Below are 20,614 nucleotides of genomic sequence, written 5' to 3'. Positions count from 1 at the left end.
TTAATCCTGTTGCAGCCCATTTACCATCCTATGACTCTTTTTCTTTCTTTTAAGTGTCTGTACCATGACCTGTTCCTTACTATCCACTTTCTGACCCCAGTGTAACCCACCACTTCCCAGAATTTCAACAAATGACCTCACCAAATCTAATGGCATTTTCTCAGCTCCTGTTCTTGATATTTTGGCAACATTTGGCATTGTTTTCAACACTCCTTGAAATTTCTTCCCCTCTTGGTCTTATAACATTGTTCTGCCTTAGTTTCCCATCTTCTTTCTCTCTTTCAAAGGTTCCTCTTAGTAGAGTTTCCCATGTTCCTCTATTTATAGCTTTCTCATTCAGAGACCTCATCCACTCTAAAGGCTCAAAACTCAGAGCAGATGACTTCTAAATCTAGAGAGGAAGCTCTTGCTTTTCTTCCCACTCCAGTTCCACATTTCTTACTGCCTGATGGCAAGTACCACCTGAATATATTCCATCTGTCTGAAACCAAACACATCTTTTCTGTCAAATCACCAATGACTTTCCTTTCTCTTTTTTCTATTACTACATTCTTCAGTCATTCAAAACAGAACTACAGACATTTCCAATCATTCTGTCTTTTTGCTTGAGTCAAATGTTGTCAAGTCTGTCTTGACAGAACACTAGCTCAGTCCCTCAAAGCCTCATGTATGGACTACTATAATAGCCTTCTAAAGAGTCCATGGTTTCTCCCTCCTCCAGTTCTCTTGAAGGAGCAATTGTTATATGAGAAAATAACATATAAAGATATGTACAAGATAATATAAAATAGTTACCAGCTTAAAACCATAAAAATGTGGCTTTGATCATATTTCTTCTGCTTAAAAAATAGACTCTCCATTGTTTATAAAGCAAAGTATAAACCCATTATAAGGCCCAGTGAACAGCGTCTACCACATAGTCCAGAAGCTGGTAAACTACATCTGGTTCACAGGCCAAATCCAGCCTGTCTCCTGCTTTTTTGGGTCTATAAGCAAATTCTTTTTTTACATTTCTAAACAGTTGGAAAAAATTAAAAGAAGAAAAATATTTCATAACAGGTAAAATAATATGAAATCCAAATTTCAGCATCCATAAATAAAGTTATATTGTAACATAGCAAATTTACTCAAGTGAGTAGGTTATATTGTCTATGGATGCTTTCATGCCACGAAAACAGCTGAATAGCTATGACAGAAATCACATGGCCTGCAGAGCCCAGGATATTTATTATCTGGGTCTTCACAGAAAAAGTTTGCAGGCTCCTGCTCTAGTCCGTTCTACCTCTAAAGTCTTAGCTCCCCCTTCCTTCTCTGACACATCCTTTTGATTCTAGTCTTTAACTGATTCACTTATCTAGTTGATTTTCTTGCCTTTGCTATTTGCTTCACATCATTTCTTTAGTCTAGAATGTTCCTTCTTATCTCTTTAAAGATAATAGAAACCCTATTCACCCATCCCTCAGGACTCAAACTCCACATGGTCTAGCAAATATTTTCCTGATCACCATAAATAAAAATATCCACTTATTTTACTTATTCAACATCTTCTGACTATTTATCGTAAAGTAACAAAAAATAAATACAAGACATTATACTTTATCTCTCCAACTAGATTGCATAGAAAACAATGTCTGCAAATGTTTTTAACTGTGCTCCACAGTATTTCACAGCTTGATGAAGCAGTGGGGTGAATTACAGAAGCTTCTCATGAACTATTCTACACTTCAAATCTCAATATAAAATTGTCTGAAGAAAAGGAGTATACCAAAAGTTTGAAAATCACTAACTCATAACACACTATATACAAGTATAGGATTTACAAGGCAGAGGTTTCAGTAAAATAATCTCATACCTTACAATACACAAATGTCTCTTTTCTTTTTTTTTAAAGAGAGAGGGGAAGGGAGGGAGAAAGAGAGGGAGAGAAACATCAATGTGAGAGAGATGCATTGATCCTTTGTCTCTCACATGCCCCCAACTGGAGACCTGGCCCACAACACAAGCATGTAGTCCAACCGGGAATCAAACTGGCAACCTTTCGGTTCACAGGCCAGCACTTAATCCACGAGCCACACCAGCCAGGGCCAGACTTCTTATTAAAGGACTTTCCTGCCCCTTAGCGGTCATGATACTATAATAGTCTATGTACATTGATTCAGGTTTCATGGCACAGACACCAGAGAATTCTAATCAAAGCAATCATCCCATAAACTTAGAAGTGGTAGTTGCTATTTAAACTGCTCAAAGTAAAAATAAGAAAGCTAATTTTAGTAGGTAGTATCATGTATCATCCATTAAATAGCTAATGTAATGTTAAAATTTTAAGTATAATAAAATCTCATTAAAAAACTTATGAGGAGGGATTTCTGGCCAAGATGGAGGTGTAGGGAGACATGCTGCATCTCCCTCCAAAACTAAGAAGGAATACAGTTACCTCAAAACTGAAAACAAACAAACAAGCAAAAAAACAAACCAAACCAGCCAGAAGTACAAGAAAATCAAACTGCATGGAAGTCCAACAAACAAAGATATAAAGAAGAATATTCATCCAGACAGGTAGGAGGGGCGGAGCCGGGGCAGAGGATGTGGTGTGGTGGCAGTGGCAGTAGCTGTGGCTGCCTTGCGGAAAACAGTCACATTTTTAAAAAAGTAGGAAGGGACACCTGGGGAGCACTCCTAGCACCATACCAGACTGCGCAGCTCATGGTTCCAGTGCCAGGGAAAATAAAGCTGACTGTGAAAACCAGTTGGGGTTGGGGCAGAGGAAGAAAATGCTGGTCTCTCAGCAGAGTGTGTTTCTTCAGAGGGTCCCCACAGTCCTAGAACATCTGCAAACCCACCCATTCTGGGAACCAGGGTCAGGGCAACAGCTAAAGAGGCGCCAGTCTCATATGGGAAGTGGAAGAAGTACCTGGAAAGGGGGCAAGTGCTGAGCAAGTGGTATTGTTCCCTTTAACACCCCTCCCCAACATACAGCACCACAATGTTGTGAAATGGGTTGCCCTGCACTGACAAATATCTAAGGCTCCACCCCTTACGTAACAGGTGCAACAGCTCTACCTAAGACACAGAGGCAAACACAGGAGCCTGTCAAGTTAAGGAGACAGAGAAGTATGGCCCCAAATGGAGAACAGATCAATGTTTCAGTGGGAGAAATAAGTGATGAGGAGATAGGCAACCTAACAGATGCAGAGTTCAAAACACTGGTGATAAAGATGCTCACAAACTTGACAGATATGCTTGAATACAGCAAATGTAGAAGACAATAAGTGAAGTCTAAGCTAAGTGAAACAAAGGAAAATCCACATGAAACCAATGGTAAAGAAAAGGAAACCGGGGTTCTAATCAATGATTTGGAACATAAGGAAGAAATAAACAGTCAACCAGGACAGAATGAAGAAATAAGAATTGCAAAAAACAAGGAAACACTTAGGAATCTCTGGGACAATTTTAAATGAGACAACATCCAAATCATAGGGGTGCTAGAAGGAGAAGATGAAGAGCAAGAAATTGAAAGCTTATGTGAAAAAAAAAAAAATGAAAGAACACTTCCTTAATTTGGCAAAGGAAATAGACATACAAGTCCAGGAAGCACAAACAGTCCCAAACAAGCTAGACCCAAGAAGGACCACACCAAGACACATCATCATTAAAATGCCAAAGGTTCAAGAGGAAGAGACAATCTTAAAAGCGGCAAGAGAAAAGAGTTACCTACAAAGGGGTTCTTATATGTTTATCAGCTGATTTCTCAAAAGAAACTTTACAGGCAAGAAGGGACTAGCAAGAAGTATTCAAAGTGATGAAAAGCAAGGACCAATAACCAAGATTACTCTATCCAGCAAAGCTATCATTTAGAATGGAAGGGCAGATAAAGTGCTTCCCAGACAAGGTAAAGCTAAAGGAGTTCATCGTCACCAAACAATTATTATATAAAATATTAAAGGGACTTGTTTTTTTTTAAAAAAAAAAAGACCGAAACTATGAACATTAAAATGACAACAAACATAACTATCAACAACAGAACCTAAAAATAAAATAAAATAAAATAAAAACAAAAACAAACTAAGCTAACAACCAGAACAGGAACAGAATCGTGGGTATGGGGATCATTTGTAGGGTTATCAGCTGAGAGGGGGAAGAGGGAGAAATGGGAAAATGGTGCCAGGATTAAGAAGCATAATTGGTAGGTACAAAATAGACAGGGGGAAGTTAAGAATAATATAGGAAAGGGTGAAGCCAAAGAACTTACATGCATGACCCATGGCCATGAACTAATTGGGGTGGGAGGCATTGCTGGAGGGAATGGGTATACTGGGTAGAGGGGAGCAAACGGAAGAGAAATTGGGACAACTGTAACAGCATAATTAATAAAATATACTTTAAAAATAACTTATGAGGAGAAGAAATTAACAACATTGAGATTAGAGTGTGAAAGAAAACAGTACTCTGATTTAACCAAAAGGATTTCATGCTATGATATAGTATACACTGGGCATTTGTTTTATATGTTAAGATACATGTCCAGACTGATCCATTTCCACAAGGACCAATTCATCTTCAACAAGCTTAATTAAATGGCAAAGAGAAGACCCAAATAGGAGTCAGAAAATCTGGACTCTGAAACCTGCTGTACTTGGGCAAATCAGTTAACCTTATTAGACATGACTTCTCATATATAAAATGAAGCAAATAAGCCATATAATCATGGCATCCAAAGTCACTTTAGTTATTGAAAAACACGTGGTTAACCTTGACTTCAAACTAAAATAAGATCCACTGAGATGAATTCTAAAACTTAATGAAAAAAACAGTGTCTGCATCTTATCATTTCTTTTCTCTTGGCAGTAGCAGGCCCATAACCTGCACAAAGTTTCTGTAATTCTTAATAAAATTTGACATTTTTATAAGAAATTATGTTGGTAATGTATGGGACTTAATATTTGTTGAGTAAAGAAACAATTTGGTTAATAAGAGCTATTAGTTTTCAGCTAAAAGTAAAGATAAACTACATACTGATTTTATTCTCTAAAATTAAATTATATGGCAGTTTCTAAAGTGATTAACAGTATATGAAAATGATATGTTAGGATTTTTTAATCCCCAAAATAAAATCTTTTTACCTTGAATTCACCATACCCTTCCATTTAACATTTTCCCCATTTCTTATTCAAAAAATCATACTATTTCTATGCATGTATATGATCTTTTATGGGAATGGGGATAATGTGTGTGTCTACACACATACTATATTGGAAATATATTACATTTCATTAAAAATGCTTTAATAACAAAGGTAATTCCGAAACGGTACTAAAGTTAATTTGATTGGCAAGTTTAAGCATACCTAAAGAATAACAAATCTCTATAGTTAACTGTTGTTACTTACATATTTTGTTTCCTTATAAACAAGTTTACCTGTTCATAAAGAAGAAAGGTCTTGTCTCTCTCAGATATAAGAACCTTGACATTACCCTGAATTTCTGCCAAATGACACTCATATTTTTCCAGCATGCGCTTAAGTTCTTCACAATCTCTCATTGTCTTCAAAAACTCTTCATCGCAGCTTGTACCCTACAGTGATTATATAAGAAATTTGAAATTCTTTGACATGTAGTATGAATAGAAAAGTGCTACTGATTGCAGTACATCACTACATATGAAAGAAAATGTAAAAAGGTTTTAAAATATCCTCTCTTTTAACTTTTTAAGAAGTGTATTGATGAAACAGAGAGAGAGAGAGAGAATGATTTGTTGTTCCACTTATTAATGCAGTCATTGGTTGATTCTTGGATGTGCCCTTGACTGGAGATCAAACTCACAACCTCGTGTATCAGGACAACACTCTAACCAACTGAGCTACCCGGCCCAGGACAAAAGCACCTCTCCCTTAAAGAGCTTCTTTCCAAATTGCTCCACATCTGTTTGATGACCCTCTAATCATGACTAGTGCTGGGGATAAAGAACCAATTTCAATGATCCACTGTCTCTCAAAGAGACCTCTGTCTCCCAATCTCTTTGATATACCAATCCATGCAAATCAACTTGAATTATCTCCAGGTAAATCAAAGAATAAAAGTCAGTGTTTGAGCAACAAACTCCAATAATTTACAATTTTTCAAAACCTACCGAGGAAGATGGAGATGGGCGTCTTGGACTTTTAGATCTACTTCTGATCATCCTTCTCAAATTTTGAGCTTCACTCTGGTAGTAATCCCTGTCTGCTTCTAAAGCCTTCACAAAGGAACAGAGCCTGGAAAGAGATTTATTTTGTGCTTTTTCAGTCTCTAAAATTATCTTGAAAGGGAGGAACAAATTAGGCCATTACTTCAAGCTAAACTACAGCATCATTTTCTACATGAAGCTGAACACAAAGAGGATCCTTAAATATAATGAATGTGGTGTTTTAAAAATAACTTTTAATAGTCAAACTTTTAAAAAGCAGTTAGATATATTTCTTTTCTAGCATTTCTGAATGTTCTATATTTTTATTTAACTACCCTAAATTTACTCAGTTATTTTGAAGAAAAAATGTTAAAGAAATTTCAGAGGCTAGAAATGTTCATAGATCTGGCCGAAAATTCTAGAAATAAAATTAATTTACTTAGAATAACTTGTATAGCATCTAAGTTTTGTTCCGTAATTGTTCAAAGGATGAATAAATTAAATGAATGCTGGATATCCATTGTATGAGCATTCAAGTGCATTCCTATTCACATTAATATATTTAGAAACATTTCTTTTACAGCATTTATTTTACCAATGCCATACTGGGAATAAATGACAGATATACTTACAGAAGAGATGTTTCAAATATTTTAAATAATAACATTGAAATGTCTAAACAGAGCAGTTTGTATTTCAAATTGTTAAAGAAAACATTACTTAGAATTAAACAAAATGTGACATACAGATATTCATTACTAAGAAGAATAAAAGTTAATGTGTAAACAAATACGTCTTATATTTTGAGAACTAAATTACTCACAGTCATTATTTTAAATCAATAAACAGCTACAGGCATTAATAAAACTAACTAAAAGTTCTTCCATCTTTAGGAGAAAAAAATGCAATGTTGAAATGGAGTATGAATACCATTGTTCTTACAGATGGGATTACCCTTGTTGGTGAAGTAGAGGTGGCTGATTTGAGAACACATTTTTTATTGATCACAATGTTCATGAGAGTCAAAGCATATGTACAATTTTTTGTAGTTTTACTATACTAACAGAATAAAAATTATTCCTTAACATATATTTAAGAAAAGTATACTTACAGATATAAGTCTTTTCATTGTATTTTCCAATACTATTATACTATGGTGCTGGCAAATGAATTCAATCTGAAAATCAAGCCAGAAAAAAATGATTTGGTTTTTAAATGTTTAAAAGCATCAAAAAAGTAATCCACTTAAAATAAAATATGAAGACGGTGAATATTTACAGAATAAAAGATACTCTACCTCTTTCTGTTTGCCTACCTTTGATGGTAAAAGAACCTAGAATAAAATATAACATCAGCTTTAAATTTTCCAATGTTTTGTATGAAATATAAATTTTATTTTACCAAAGCACACCCTACAAACTGCAAAAAAAAAAGTCAATACAAATTATAATACTGAGGATGATAATAGGAAAGAGACAGAAGAATGAATAGGGTTTTCAAAGTTTTCTGAAGATATATTTGCCAATGATACCTCAGACAAAGGTTTGATCTCCAAAATATATAAAGAACTCATATGACTCAACACCAGGAAGACAAACAATAAAATTTTAGAATGGGCAAAGGACCTGAACAAACACATCTCCAAGGAGGACATACAGAGGGCCCTTGGGCATATGAAAGGATGCTCAATATCACTAGCCATCAGAGAGATGCAAATTAAAACCATAATGAGATTACCACCTCATGACAGTCAAAACAGCCATCATCAACAAATCAACAAACAAGTGCTGGTGAGGATGTGGAGAAAAGAGAACCCCAATGCACTGTTGGTGAGAATGCAGACTGGTGCAGCCGCTATAGGAAACAGTATGGAATTTCCTCAAAAAGCTAAAAATGGAACTGCCTTTGATCCAGCAATTCCACTGCTGGGATTGTACCCAAAGGATCCTGAAACACCAATTCAGAAGAACCTATGCACCCCTATGATCATAGCAGCAGTATTTACAACAGCCAAATGCTGGAAACAGCCGAAGTGCCCATCAGTGGATGAGTGGATCAAAAAACTGTTGCTCTCCCTGCCTCACTCACCCATCCCCCATTGGCCCAAAGTCAATCTCCACCCTGTTGTCCATGTCCATGGGTCATTTATACTAGTTCTTTGATAGAACCTTCCCTTTCTTTCCCCCTTCTCCACCTCCTTCCACCCCTCTAGTCACTGTTGATCTGTTCCTTGTTTCCATGCCTCTGGTTCTATTTTGCTCATTTATTTGTTTTGTTTATTAGTTTCCTGTATTAGGTGAAATTATATGGTATTTTAATTTCGCCACCTGGATTACTTCACAGAGCATAATACTCTCCAGTTTGATCCATGTTATCACAAAGGTAGGAGTTCCTTATTTCTTTCTGCTTCATAGTATTCCATTGTGTAAATGTACCACCATTTTTTGATCCACTCATCCACTGATGGGCACTTAGGCTGTTTCCAGCACTTGGCTATTGTAAATAGCGCTGCTTTGAACACAGGGATGCATGGCTTCTTTTGAATTGGTGTTTCAGGATTCTTTGGGTATAATCCTAGCAGTGGAATCGCTGAATCAAAAGGCAGTTCCATTTTTAGTTTTTTTTAGGAAATTCCATACTGTTTTCTATAGCGGCTGCACCAGTCTGCATTCCCAATAATAGTGCACTAGCGTTACCTTTTCTCCACATGCTTGCCAGCTTTTCTTGTTTGTTGATTTGTTGATGATGGCTATTTTGACTGGTATGAGGTGGTATCTCATTATGGTTTTAATTTGCATCTCTCTGATGGCTAGCGAGGTTGAACACCATTTCATATGCCTAAAGGCCCGCTGTATGTCCTCCTTGGAGAAGTGTTTGTTCGGGTCCTTTCCCCATTTTTTAATTGAATTGTCTGCTCACACTTTTCTCCATTTAAGTAAGACACTTCTGAAGTTCCGCTTGAATTCCATATTCTCTAGAATGTTTTCTCTGTCTTCTCCATTAAATAGTGATCACTTCTTCAATGAGACTTCTGTATATATTGGTTATAGAAAAATTTATGTAGCTATGTGGTTGTTCTGGATATATATCTTACTCATACGGTCACCAGAATGTTAAGAACAAGCAAGGTCCTAGAGCTCTCTGTACTTCCCCAATCTTCACAGAGTTGTTTGTATAATAGAAAGATGTCACTAAAATTTCTAGAGTTGATAAAGAAGCAGTGTACTAAAGCAGATAAAATTGAATTTTCCTTCTTCTCTTTGGTAAACTCAACAGTCAAGTAGAAATTCTATTAAATTACCTATCAAACTGATTTAGAAATTAAAAGTAGGAAGAGGCCAAGAGACTACCTGACAATTGTGAGCAATCACATTAAAGTTACTACTTTCCCTGCACTCGCTTTGGAGGCAATAAAAATGGAGAGAAATCAATGTATCTGAAATGCCCCCACCTAGCCTGCCATCTGAGTATCTTCCACATTCCTGTGATCTCTAAATGGAACTTGTGGTTCTGTACACAACTCAGAGATTGCAAGTAAAAGTACTGTACAAGCAGCAAATTGTTATCACAAACACTCAAGCTAGAATCACAAGCATTCTCAAGTGGGAAGTAACATAGCAAGCATAGTGGTCAAGCGCATGTTTGTTAGCATCAGACAGCTCATGTTCGTCATGCTAGTTCTGCTGCTTCTTAGCTGCATCACTATAGGCAAGTTCTTTCTCTGGCCATGGCTTCATCTATAAAATAGGAATGATAACAGTACTTGCCTCAAAGAGCTGTTGTGAGGATTCAATGAGTTAATATATGTAAAGCACTTAAAAAGTACGTGGCCAAAATAAGTGTTATATATATATTTAATATTAATAATTACTATTATTACTAATTTCTCTCACTAACTCAACTGGCCATCAAGTCCTACTGATCTTTTCACTAAAATCTCTCTCAAATAACTTCTTCCATCTCTATCACTGTTTCAGTTCATACTATCAGACTGGAACAGTCACATTTATTCAATTATCAAACAAATTTATATGTAGCCAGAATAATGACAAACCAATGTTAGGTTCTGGAGATAGAAAGATGGAAAACAATTAAAAAGCTATAATTTTGACCCTTGATAAACCTAGGGAAGTCCAGAACAAACAAATCAGAAATTAGGGTACAGCATGATTAGTGCCACATCAGAGGAATGCACATGGATGCTAACAGAATATAGAGAAAAGGACTACAAAAAACTTAGAATCACTCCAAAAGACTTAGAATATATTTTCCATATTCCCCAAAATTATGAACATAGACCTATCGGAACACTAATAAACACATTATATTGTGTTTATTGGATGTCCACAGCCATTGCAACTTTAACATGTCTAAAACAGACCTCTAATTCTCCCACCTGCAGTTCTGCTCTCAGCCCTGCCTCCACTGTGTTCCTTCCCAGTCTTTCCCATGTCAGATAGCACTATCATTTGAGCAGTGCCCAAGGTCAAAAAACTAAGGAGTCTTTGTTTCTTCTTTCCCTGACCCCCAACAAATCTATCAACAAGCCCTGCTGGTCCTAACTCCAAATCCACCCACTTCTCTGCATTTTTATTACCACCTCCATGGTTCAAGTGACCATGATCTCCCACATAGATAACCACACAGTTTCCTAACTTGTATTTCTGCTTTTACTGTTGCTCTGTGCAACTATTTTCCAAACTGAAATCAAAACAATCACTTTAAGACAATGAGATCCTGTTCAAAAGCACTCCAATGGCTTCCCACTGAAATCAGTATAATTTCCAAACGTTTTAAGGTCCTCTGTGATTTGGCCCCTGCCTTCACACCCTAAACAGACCTAGTACTCTCTATTCACCCACCAGCTGTGTAAGTTTTCTTTCTGTTCCTCTACTGTACCAGTATCATTCCATTTCGAAGCCTCTGCCCTTGCTGTGCCTCTGCAAGGAACACTCTCCCCAACCCTTTTCATGGTTGACTTCATCTAACCCTCAGCCCAGCACCTCCACTAAAATGTCAGAGGGTTTTCCCTGACCTCTTACCTAAGGTATCCTCTCTCCCTGTCACTCTCTTATTACAGCAGTCCCTCTCTGCATCGCAGTTCACTAATCGCAGCCTCACTGTATCGCGGGATTTTTAAAAATATTAATTATTTATGGCGGATTTTTTGCTATATCACGGGATTTTGTGGGACTGTATACGTATGTTGGTAAAGTTACATAGGATTAAGAGTGTAGAATATGTTTAAGAACATAGTAGTGTTTATAAAAGTGGGCAAAAGGTTAATAAGGGAGTGGAAAAGGTTAATAAGGGACCAGGAACAGTTTATAAGGGTGTGGGAAGGGTTTATAAAGCCTTAATATATATATATCGTCGTCGGCAGCCGTCCGTCTCGAGAGACGATGGTGTAGCTTCTTAAGAGTCTATCTGCACCGCCGAGAATGGCTGTGCAGTCCGACTCGGGAGTGACACAGTATCTGTCTCCTCCCGTGTTGAATCGACATCTTGCGATGACGCTGGAGTGTCCTCTCCAGTGAAGCTGAAGCTACAGAGCCTGGGCAGGGTGATATGGAGGATCTGCTGTTGCCCATGCAGCAGACCCCCCTCTCTTCGCAGCTGAAGGGTCCAAGGGAAAGACGGAGTCAATACAGCTTGGCTTCAGGTGCGCCGCAGGAGTTGCCGGTGTTGACTACAACGTCAAACCGCCTTAGGGACTCCGGCTCCGGATTTTCTGTCGGGGTTTACTCCCTTAGCCTTTCCCCTGAAGAGGTATGCCGCAAGGCAGTGGAGGTTTTTTGGAGTCAGAGTTTTCCTTCTCTGATGTGCCCTGACTGGAAGATCGAACCAGCGACACTTAGCTTGCAGGCCGACGCTCAATCCACTGAGCCAAACCAGCCAGGGGAACAAAATAATAGTACTTCAAATAGTATAGTAATGGCATAAAAACAGACACATATACTATTGAAACAGGAGAGCCCAGAAATAAAACCACACATAAAAGATCAATTACTTTATGACAAAAGGAGCTAAGAATAAAAATAAAGAACAGTTTCTTTAATAAATGGTGTTGGAAACACTGTACAGCCACATGCAAAAGAATGAAACGACCCATTTCTTATACCATATACAAAAACTAATTGAAAATAGATTAACCACTTGAACATAAGATCTGAAACCATAAAACTCCTGGAAGAAAACACAGATGGTACACTCCTTTATATAGATCTGGATGGTTTTTTTAAATCTGACACCAATAGCAAAAGCAAGAAAAGCAAAAATAAGGAAGTGGAATGACATTGTACTAAAAAACTTCTAAACAGCAAATAAAAGCATCAACAATGAAAAAGCAACCTACTGAATGTGAGAAAATACTTGCAAATCATAGCTCTTATAAGAGGCTAGTATCCAAAATATATAAAGAACTTATACAACTCAATAGCAGAAAATTTAATTCTATTTAAAAATGAGCAGAAGCTCTGAATAGACATTTTTTTCAAAGAAGATACACAAATGAACAGGCACATGAAAAATACTCAACACCATTGAATCGTCAGGGAAATAAAAGTCAAAACCATGATGAGATATCACCTCACACCTGTTAGTATGGCTATTATCAAAAATGCAAGAAATAGCAAGTGCCAGTGAGGATGAGGAGAAAAAGGAACCCTTATACATCGTTGCTGGGAATGCTGATCATTGTAGCCACTATAAAAAATAGTATAGAGGTGGTTCAAAAAATTAAAAATAAATTTATCATATGTCTAAATAAAACAAAAACATTAACTCAAAAAAATATGTACCTCAAATTCACTGCAGCATTATTTACAATTGCTAAGATATGGAAACAATCTGTGTCCATCGATGGGTGAAGAGATAAAGAAATAAATATATAAATACTAAAATAAATGTAAGGTTCCTACTTCGTGATTTTCACCTATCGCGGGGGGGCAGCGGGGTCTAGAACATAATACCCGCGATAAGTGAGGGAATACTGTAGATTATTTACACTTATACCATTTGAAGTTATATCATTTATTTCTTCACTTGTTTATTCCCCTTCTAAAATGTAAGCTCCAAGAGATCTAGATTCTTATCTGACCACTGTTATATCTCTAATGTCTAGAAATGTGCTCAGCACAAAACCAGTACTTAACAAAACATTTTCAAAATAATCAGTTTCAATGATTGGAACAAAGTAGCTTTAATGGTAGAGATGAGGTGAAAGTAAACTTGATAAGTACTAATAAATAAATTAGTAATAAAAAGGAAATAGAAAATGTAGACTTCTTCTAGGAAGTACCATTCTGAGAAGAGAGGCAGAGCAAAAGAAGACCAAGGTAGTTGAAAGGTCATCACAAAAGAAGAAAAACTTGTTTCTTAATTCTCTTTACATTAAGGAAAGCTTCCAAATTAAACAAAAGCCCTGGCTGCTCTTCTAAATGCAAACACCTACAAAACGTTACAATTTCAGGGGGTTCAAGAACTCCCTAAATTCTTATACTCCAGGTTTAGGAAGCCCTATAGTGTAAGCACAATGATTGGAAGATATGCTAATTAATGGAGAAAGGCCACTGGGCTAACAAAAGGAAACGCAGGTAAAAGGTGTGGACTGGTCTCTGAGACAAGAAAGAGAAAAGCAAGTTCAGGTGAAGTTAGGCAAGGGGTAGATATCTGTCTCCTTTGAAACAAGAAAGAAAAAAGCAAGGTCAAGGGAAGATTAAGATAAGAGGTAGAAATCTGAAGAGATCCCTGCCTGGTAGAATTTTAATTTTTCAGTGAAAATGGAAGTCAGATCATGTGCTAAAAACTATCATCAGTGTTGAACAAAATATCGGAGATATAGTAAGTGCTCAACAAATGTCTCCTGAACCTTTTAATAGAATAATTGAAACTACTGGAATATTTTATATGGGACTCTGAATTCTAGTCCCACAAAAGGTCATCTTGTTTTCTGTTTATAAAAATTTCCCCAAATATTTAGACTGATAAACACTTTTAAGTAAGAACAGCCTCACTAACAGAAAGATATAGAGAACCATACGAAAATTTGAGTAATTCTGAGATAGGTTTTTGTGTTTATAATAAAAATAAGAGAATAAATGCTTTAGAAATTCACTTCAAACAAAACAGTAAAGCCACAATGTTTAACCTTTTCTATGAAAAAGAAGTTCTCTCTCCTAGTCAGTCCATTCAAACCCCCTGTCCTCACTTCTCTTCAATTAAGATTATACTGTGAAGAAATAACTTGTCTTTTAAAAGAGCATAAATAAATGGCCTTAGTAGCAATACCACTTATCAAGAACTCTTGGAAACATAAGGGGTTAAAAAGCTGTTTCCAAGAGGTTTTTCTGAACTAAAAGAATTTAATGATATATAAACTGATGTTAGTAGCAGAACTAAGACACGGAATTGCCTTACAAACTAGCTCACGTCAAAAGATTATCAAGGAAAAAAAAGGTTAACATGAGGTACATGTATAAGAAAGTTCACAACAGTGTTGTTCACATTTACCCAAAACTGTAAAGTTCTTAATGTCCACCTAGAGAAGAGTAAGTTGCGGTATACTCTTAAAATAGAACACTAAACAACAAACTATAAGCAATAACAAGGATAAATCTTTGAAACAATGTTGAATAAAGAAGCAAAATGCAAAGAAATACTTAGTAAAATTCCATTTATATAAAGTTAAAAAAACAAGCCAAACTAGAATGTGCATGTTCACATACAAAGATGAAAGAACTATCAAAAAGAACAAGTGCCTATCATAGTGGCTACGACTGCGGAGTAGCACGGAAAGGGAATAAATAACACCCGCTCTAACTGCCTCCGCATCTGGAGTACTTCAAAAGCAAATTATCCTAAAACGAACCGTACTAAGCAACTGAAAAAGAAGACCGAAAGAGAGCCCAGAAAATCTCTACAACTGATTATACGCTGGGCTAAAGCAGTGATTTTTTTTCATAAGATAAACAAAATAAGATACATTTGGGAAACTGTCATTAAATAATGCCAAAGTTTATTATTTAAAATAAATATTTCATTAATATACCTTCCCACTTATTTTCCACTAATTAAGACTGATTTAGTTCATTGATTAAAATACAAACAAATCAGTTTTATGATGTGACACTTTTCTTTTATAACTAACCTGTTTTCTTCTACTTTTTAAAAACCGATTGTTATTCTACTTATTTCCTTACAGGTAAAACAGCAAAAAAGTGTAGTTGAAATGCCAGTAGAGGAAATTTAAAACACCGAATATCCTGAGATACGGGAGCATGCAGTGGAAGAAGGAAAACTCTGGGACACTGTCGTCTTTGCAAACTTTTCCTGAAGCCGCGATCCTTGACTTTATTCAAAGGGGGGAAAAAAGGATTCCTATGCGTATCTGGCTCCATGATCGCCTCGGTTATTCAATTTGTCTCAACTACTTATTCAAACAAAAGCCAGTTTACCTTGCCTTACCTACTTAAATTATATGAGATTTTCATGCAAATACCTACGTAATCTCGGCTTCCCAAAGTTCGTAAAGAGGCTTAGAAGTGAGAGGTTGGGAGTCAGAATGAGCTAGGTCTAACTCTCAAATTTCTGACTTCCAAATTCCCCACTCCAATACTCTCCCCAACAACCAAGCGGAGAGCTGCAGCAAGAAGCGAAGCGGTCACCACAGGAACTGGGCTCAACCCTAAACTCCTAACAAACGGTAACATGAGCAAAGCTGGCTCCTGGGGGGCTTCCGGGACCGCAACGCTGCCTGCTACTGTCCCTCACAACACTCAACCAGTGAATACCTACTTCGGAGTCACCCACAGCTGCCAAACCTCGCCACACACTCCCTCTAGCAGCTGTCCTTTCAGGGGCCTTCTCACCCACGAGCTGCTGTACCCTAACCCGGCACACCACCGCTGCTTCTACCTGGAGCTCCGGGTCCCTCCCCGGACTTCTCGACCGCCGACCCGCTTAGAGATCCTCCAGAAGATTCCCAGGTCTGGACCTCCGCCTGGGACCCAGGCCCCACCCCATCTCCATCCCCCGCCCCTTTCCCCTCCCCTTTCACCTCCAAATCGACCTGACCCCGCCCCGGTAGAGATGAAAGAAGTGGGGACCCGGTGGGAAGGAGGCAGAGGCGATTAGCGCCGGCCGGTGCCGCCTTAGGCTACGCCTTCACGTTCTGTAACTGAAGGGAGTTAGTCCTCCACCTCCCAGACGCCTTCGCCTCCCTTCCTTCCCGCGCGTCCACAGTCCCCGTGCGCTACTGTACCTGGCTTGACCCTCCCTTTCGCGGGAACCTCAAGCCCTGCACGTCCACCTGCCAGCACTAGCAGACGCCTAAAAAAGAGCTCTTTCTGGTCTATTCCCGCCGCGCAGATACACGCCGGCGCAGTGCCTAGACTCCCACCCCAGCGTCTCGTCTCCCAGTAACCAGCCCCTACCCGTTCTCCAAGATTTAGTTCCGCTCTGCCGCCTGCTGCTGCACCGAGATGAAAGGCGCATGCGCAGGCTTGTGTGCCCTGCTGCTGCTTTCCCAAAGGTCTGAAATACCTGCTGCTTTGCTGCTACGGCTTTGTACCAGTTTTCCCAAAGATCAGCCACACCCGTTCTGGATCCACGTTCAGTGAACTCGTTTTTCCCAAGAGCTGCTCTTGGGCGCTGGAAAATTGGTGCGCTCTCCTGCTGTAGCCGGGTTTCGGGGAGCCTCCCAGGTAGGGTCCCAGAGGGTGAGCGCCGGCGGCACTAAGGCCCCGGTCAGCCCCTGTCAGTCCCGCTCAGGGTTCAATCGACCAGTGGCAGAACTAGCAATGAAAGGTCAGATTCCTGATTGGTATTCCTTCTCCACATGCTAGCCCCTTTCCAGAAAAACTGGTGATGGTTAAAAGGAAAAGTTCTACTACATCATTGATATTTAATACTGTATCGATTGTTTTCCTGTTCAATATCATTTAAACTGTATCATCTTAATTAGGGAACCCTATTTTAACTTAACCAGGTATAATATTTTTGGCCATCCAACTATGTTAAAATTAACCACATTATCTAAAAGTGGAAAAATGAACTTTTCAATGAAAAAGAATGAGAACTGCCTTTTACTCTGCTAAAATTTTAGAGCTCAGCTTGAAAAGAAATCTTTAATTAATTTCTTAATGTTTAACATGTTTCACCTTTCTTAAATAACTCAAGGGCTTCTGACCCTTTAATGGTGGCTTTGTCTCTGTCTTTCTCACAGAGGAAATAGATAACTAGGTTTTTAAAGATGTTATCTGATTATTTTGATTTAGTATTTGCCTGTGCATTTCAAAAGGAACCTCACAATTTGTTTTTGACAGGTACGTATTCATTTTTTCCCACAATATATTATTGGCAGGCATAAATAAAATTTACATTAGAACAAATTTCTTTATAAAAAGTACATTTAAAATATAAGTGCCATGTTTTTCCTTCTCTGCTGATTTTGTCATTATATGTGCCGTTACATTTTCTCATACTTTGTAGCGTTTATTTTCAGATGTATATTTTGTAAGTATAGCTACATACTAAAAAATTAAATTGAGTGTTGCTGCTATTTTATATAGAAAAGTCAGAGGTCCCAAGAACTACATTTCCTCTGAAATATGATTATACCTAATTGATAGAATAAATTACAAAAAAGCATGAGCTCTCAAAGACCAACCTGAAAAATTATTTTAGGGAGAACAATGTATAATCTCATTTTCTTTTCAGATACTAAGATTATTTTGAATAAAAGGTTCTCATTAGGTAGCATTACTGAAAAAATGTAGGAACCTCAAAACTCTCAGAGGTGAAGACTTGGGGATTATTAATGCGAGGTAGGAAAGTACTTCTCTTACGGGGAAAAATTAAGCATTTTTTTACACCACCTAGATGTTACTGAAGACTCTTTGGAAATGTAAAGATCATTTTACAGCCAAACCAGGGCATGAAAACTTTCCTTTTTTTCACATCAAGGACTATTAATTTCCTCCACCAGCTCAAGAAAGTAAAAATTTTCTTCCCTCAATGAAAACCCAGCGGTCAGTGCTCCAGCTAACCCTTTCATAATACCTCTGCCCTCTCCCTGTGGTAGAGTCCTGTGAAATTCTGGGCCTGGGCTTTCTATTCCCTTAGTTTCTCCATCATTTTATAAGCTTCACTATGAGAAAAACAACAACCCTGTATTTTGCCTTTTTATTCTGAGTACCTCCCCGGTGCCCTCAAAAAAAATCTCGGGCTCCAGTTGCACATATGTTAAGCTGCTTGATCCTCTTTTTTTCTTTTTTTTTAATTGGATAGTTTCTATGATGTAGCTTTAAGTTCACTATTCTTTCCTTTGACTGTGTTAATCCCATCAACAATGTGGTGTATTACATCAATCAATTTTCATATGTTGAAGTATCCTTTCATTCTAGAAATAAATCCCACTGGGTCATGATGTATAATCTTTTTAAGATGCTGCTGAATTTGGTGATAGTAATTACATAAGATACAAATTGTGATGTGCCATGAAGAAAAAGTAAAATGTCCAATGACAGAAGAGGAAACATAACACATAAACTTTATTTTTAACAATGGGAACTAGACAGGCTTCTCTGAGGGCATCACATTTATAGCGCTTGCAGTGACATGGTTGTCCAAGTGAGATAATGGTGCCAGCTGAGGTGTTAAGAAGGGGGTGAAGTCCAAGTGAGGTTTGGTGGGACATATTGATGGTTTCAAAATGGGAAGTGAGGCAAAGAAAAGGTTTCTAGCAAAAATAGCTAAATGCATGAAGGTTCCTGGGGGGAAAGGGTGTGCTCAGGCGCACAGTTTTGGGACATACCAGGTATCCAAGGCAAGTAGACAGTTGTTATGTATGGAACTAAAAATATAAATTTTGAAGTCATGTATAGAAATGCTATTTAAAGCCATGGGAATGAATGAGATTGCTTAAGGTGAATGTATAGTTTGAGATCAAGTCCTAAGAAACTAACATTTAGGAGCTGGTTAGTGCAGGGGGAGCTGACAAAGGAGGGGACTGAGAATTGGCAGTGAGGTTGGTGAAAAACCAAGATGGAGTAATGTCAAGATTGCCCACAGGAACCTTTAAGGTGGAGGTGGTCAACTGAAAGGTTAGATGAGGATCTAACAACATGAATGTCACCAGTGACCTTAGCAAAATCACATTTTTTAAAAATAGGGACTTGAGCTCAGGTTATTACAGACTGGTGTTTCATGTCCACATATGTCCAATGGGACATTTGATACTTGTGTTGGATGTTGAATTTGGGATGATCCTTTTTGTTGTTTGATTGGTTAATTTTATAAGATAGAAGTACATTTTAATAAATAAATTCAATATTGAAGGCTCAGACATTCTTAGGGTACTGGAAAGAGGAATTCTCTGCTTCTTCCTCCCACTACCCTGGCATAGTTGTGAAGACGGGGTGACAAGGTTTTCTGAACTTGGAAAGAATGGGGGTCAGGGAAGCTTTCTTCTGCCTAAATGTCTGTCCTCGGGGGCTGCCTGGCTGCCAGTTAGTTTTTTTTCTGTGCGGCATTCACGTACCTTCGGCACCCTTTGCCCACGTCCCCTGTGGTATGCAGGGATGGTGCTGTGCAGGGGGCAACAGGGCACATCAGTTGGTGAAGAGACAGGTGACGATGGTGGTGGCAGCAATGAGAGGGGGCACAAGGGTGGGGAGGAGGAAGAAAGCAAGAGGGAGAAAGCCGAAGAAGGTGAGGTGGCAGGAGTGGGAAGGTTGGGAGATGGTCTTCAGTCTCTGGGTCTCGATCAACTCTTCTGGGGGTGGATCTCTGTGCGCTTTGTTTTTCTTCATACTGTCTTACATATTCTTGTTGGGACACTGCCAGCACTGATGCTAGGATTTCATCATCATCCTGGTCATTCAGACCAAAGGCACACCCCAGTTATTGAGGCACACCCCAGTTATTGAGACAACAAAAAATGCAATCATTAATTACCTTCATTGAGAACCACTGCTGCTAAGACATCAGAAACTTGGGATCTCCAAATCCCATCCAAGGCATAGATTAGGCAGCACACCTGGGAAGGGAAATTCACAAAGACTTTCTGTAAGGGGTGGGATGGAATAAGTTTGATCAGAGCAATAGCCTCACTTAGATGTCTATTTCTTTGGGGGAGAATTCTGCAAGGGGAATTCTCAAATGAGCACTTTTTGGAGTTTTGTTGTTTCTAATAAGTAAATTGTGCATATAAAAATGTAATACAGCAGAAATAAGGATGGTAGGAGAATTTAAATTCAATATACCCATGAAATAGGGGTATCTATACCTATGGTATATGCATTGTTTGTTGTAACTAATGGTGTTCACATTGATGCTAATATATATAATTTATTGATCTGGTATGTGACTGTCTTAGCTGAGATTGCCTAGAAGCTGCCTGAGACAGGGATTCAGGTGCACATGACTTTTGGGGAAAGCCTGTAAAGGTGTG

At 38.2% G+C, this 20,614-nt stretch overlaps 1 protein-coding gene across 1 annotated transcript in view; it reads right to left on the bottom strand.

The window, feature by feature from the left end:
- LOC150006216 (testis-specific gene 10 protein-like) overlaps window positions 1-6,258 on the bottom strand; it is a 106,547-nt gene extending 100,289 nt beyond the window's left edge. Inside the window, exons 1-2 of the mRNA XM_090281514.1 lie at window positions 6,127-6,258; window positions 5,416-5,571 (exon numbers count right to left, since the gene is read on the bottom strand). Of these exons, the coding sequence (XP_090137640.1) occupies window positions 5,416-5,571; window positions 6,127-6,177 (207 nt within the window). The 5' untranslated portion in view covers window positions 6,178-6,258. The remainder of the gene's footprint in view (window positions 1-5,415; window positions 5,572-6,126) is intronic.
- Window positions 6,259-20,614: the final 14,356 nt, after the last annotated feature.

The sequence above is a fragment of the Furipterus horrens genome, unplaced genomic scaffold (assembly GCF_987537825.1).
Source record: "Furipterus horrens unplaced genomic scaffold, mFurHor1.1.pri manual_scaffold_6, whole genome shotgun sequence".
Classification (NCBI taxonomy): Eukaryota; Metazoa; Chordata; class Mammalia; order Chiroptera; family Furipteridae; genus Furipterus; species Furipterus horrens.
Note: the sequence above shows the minus strand (reverse complement) of the source record. Positions and strands in the feature narration are given on the sequence as shown.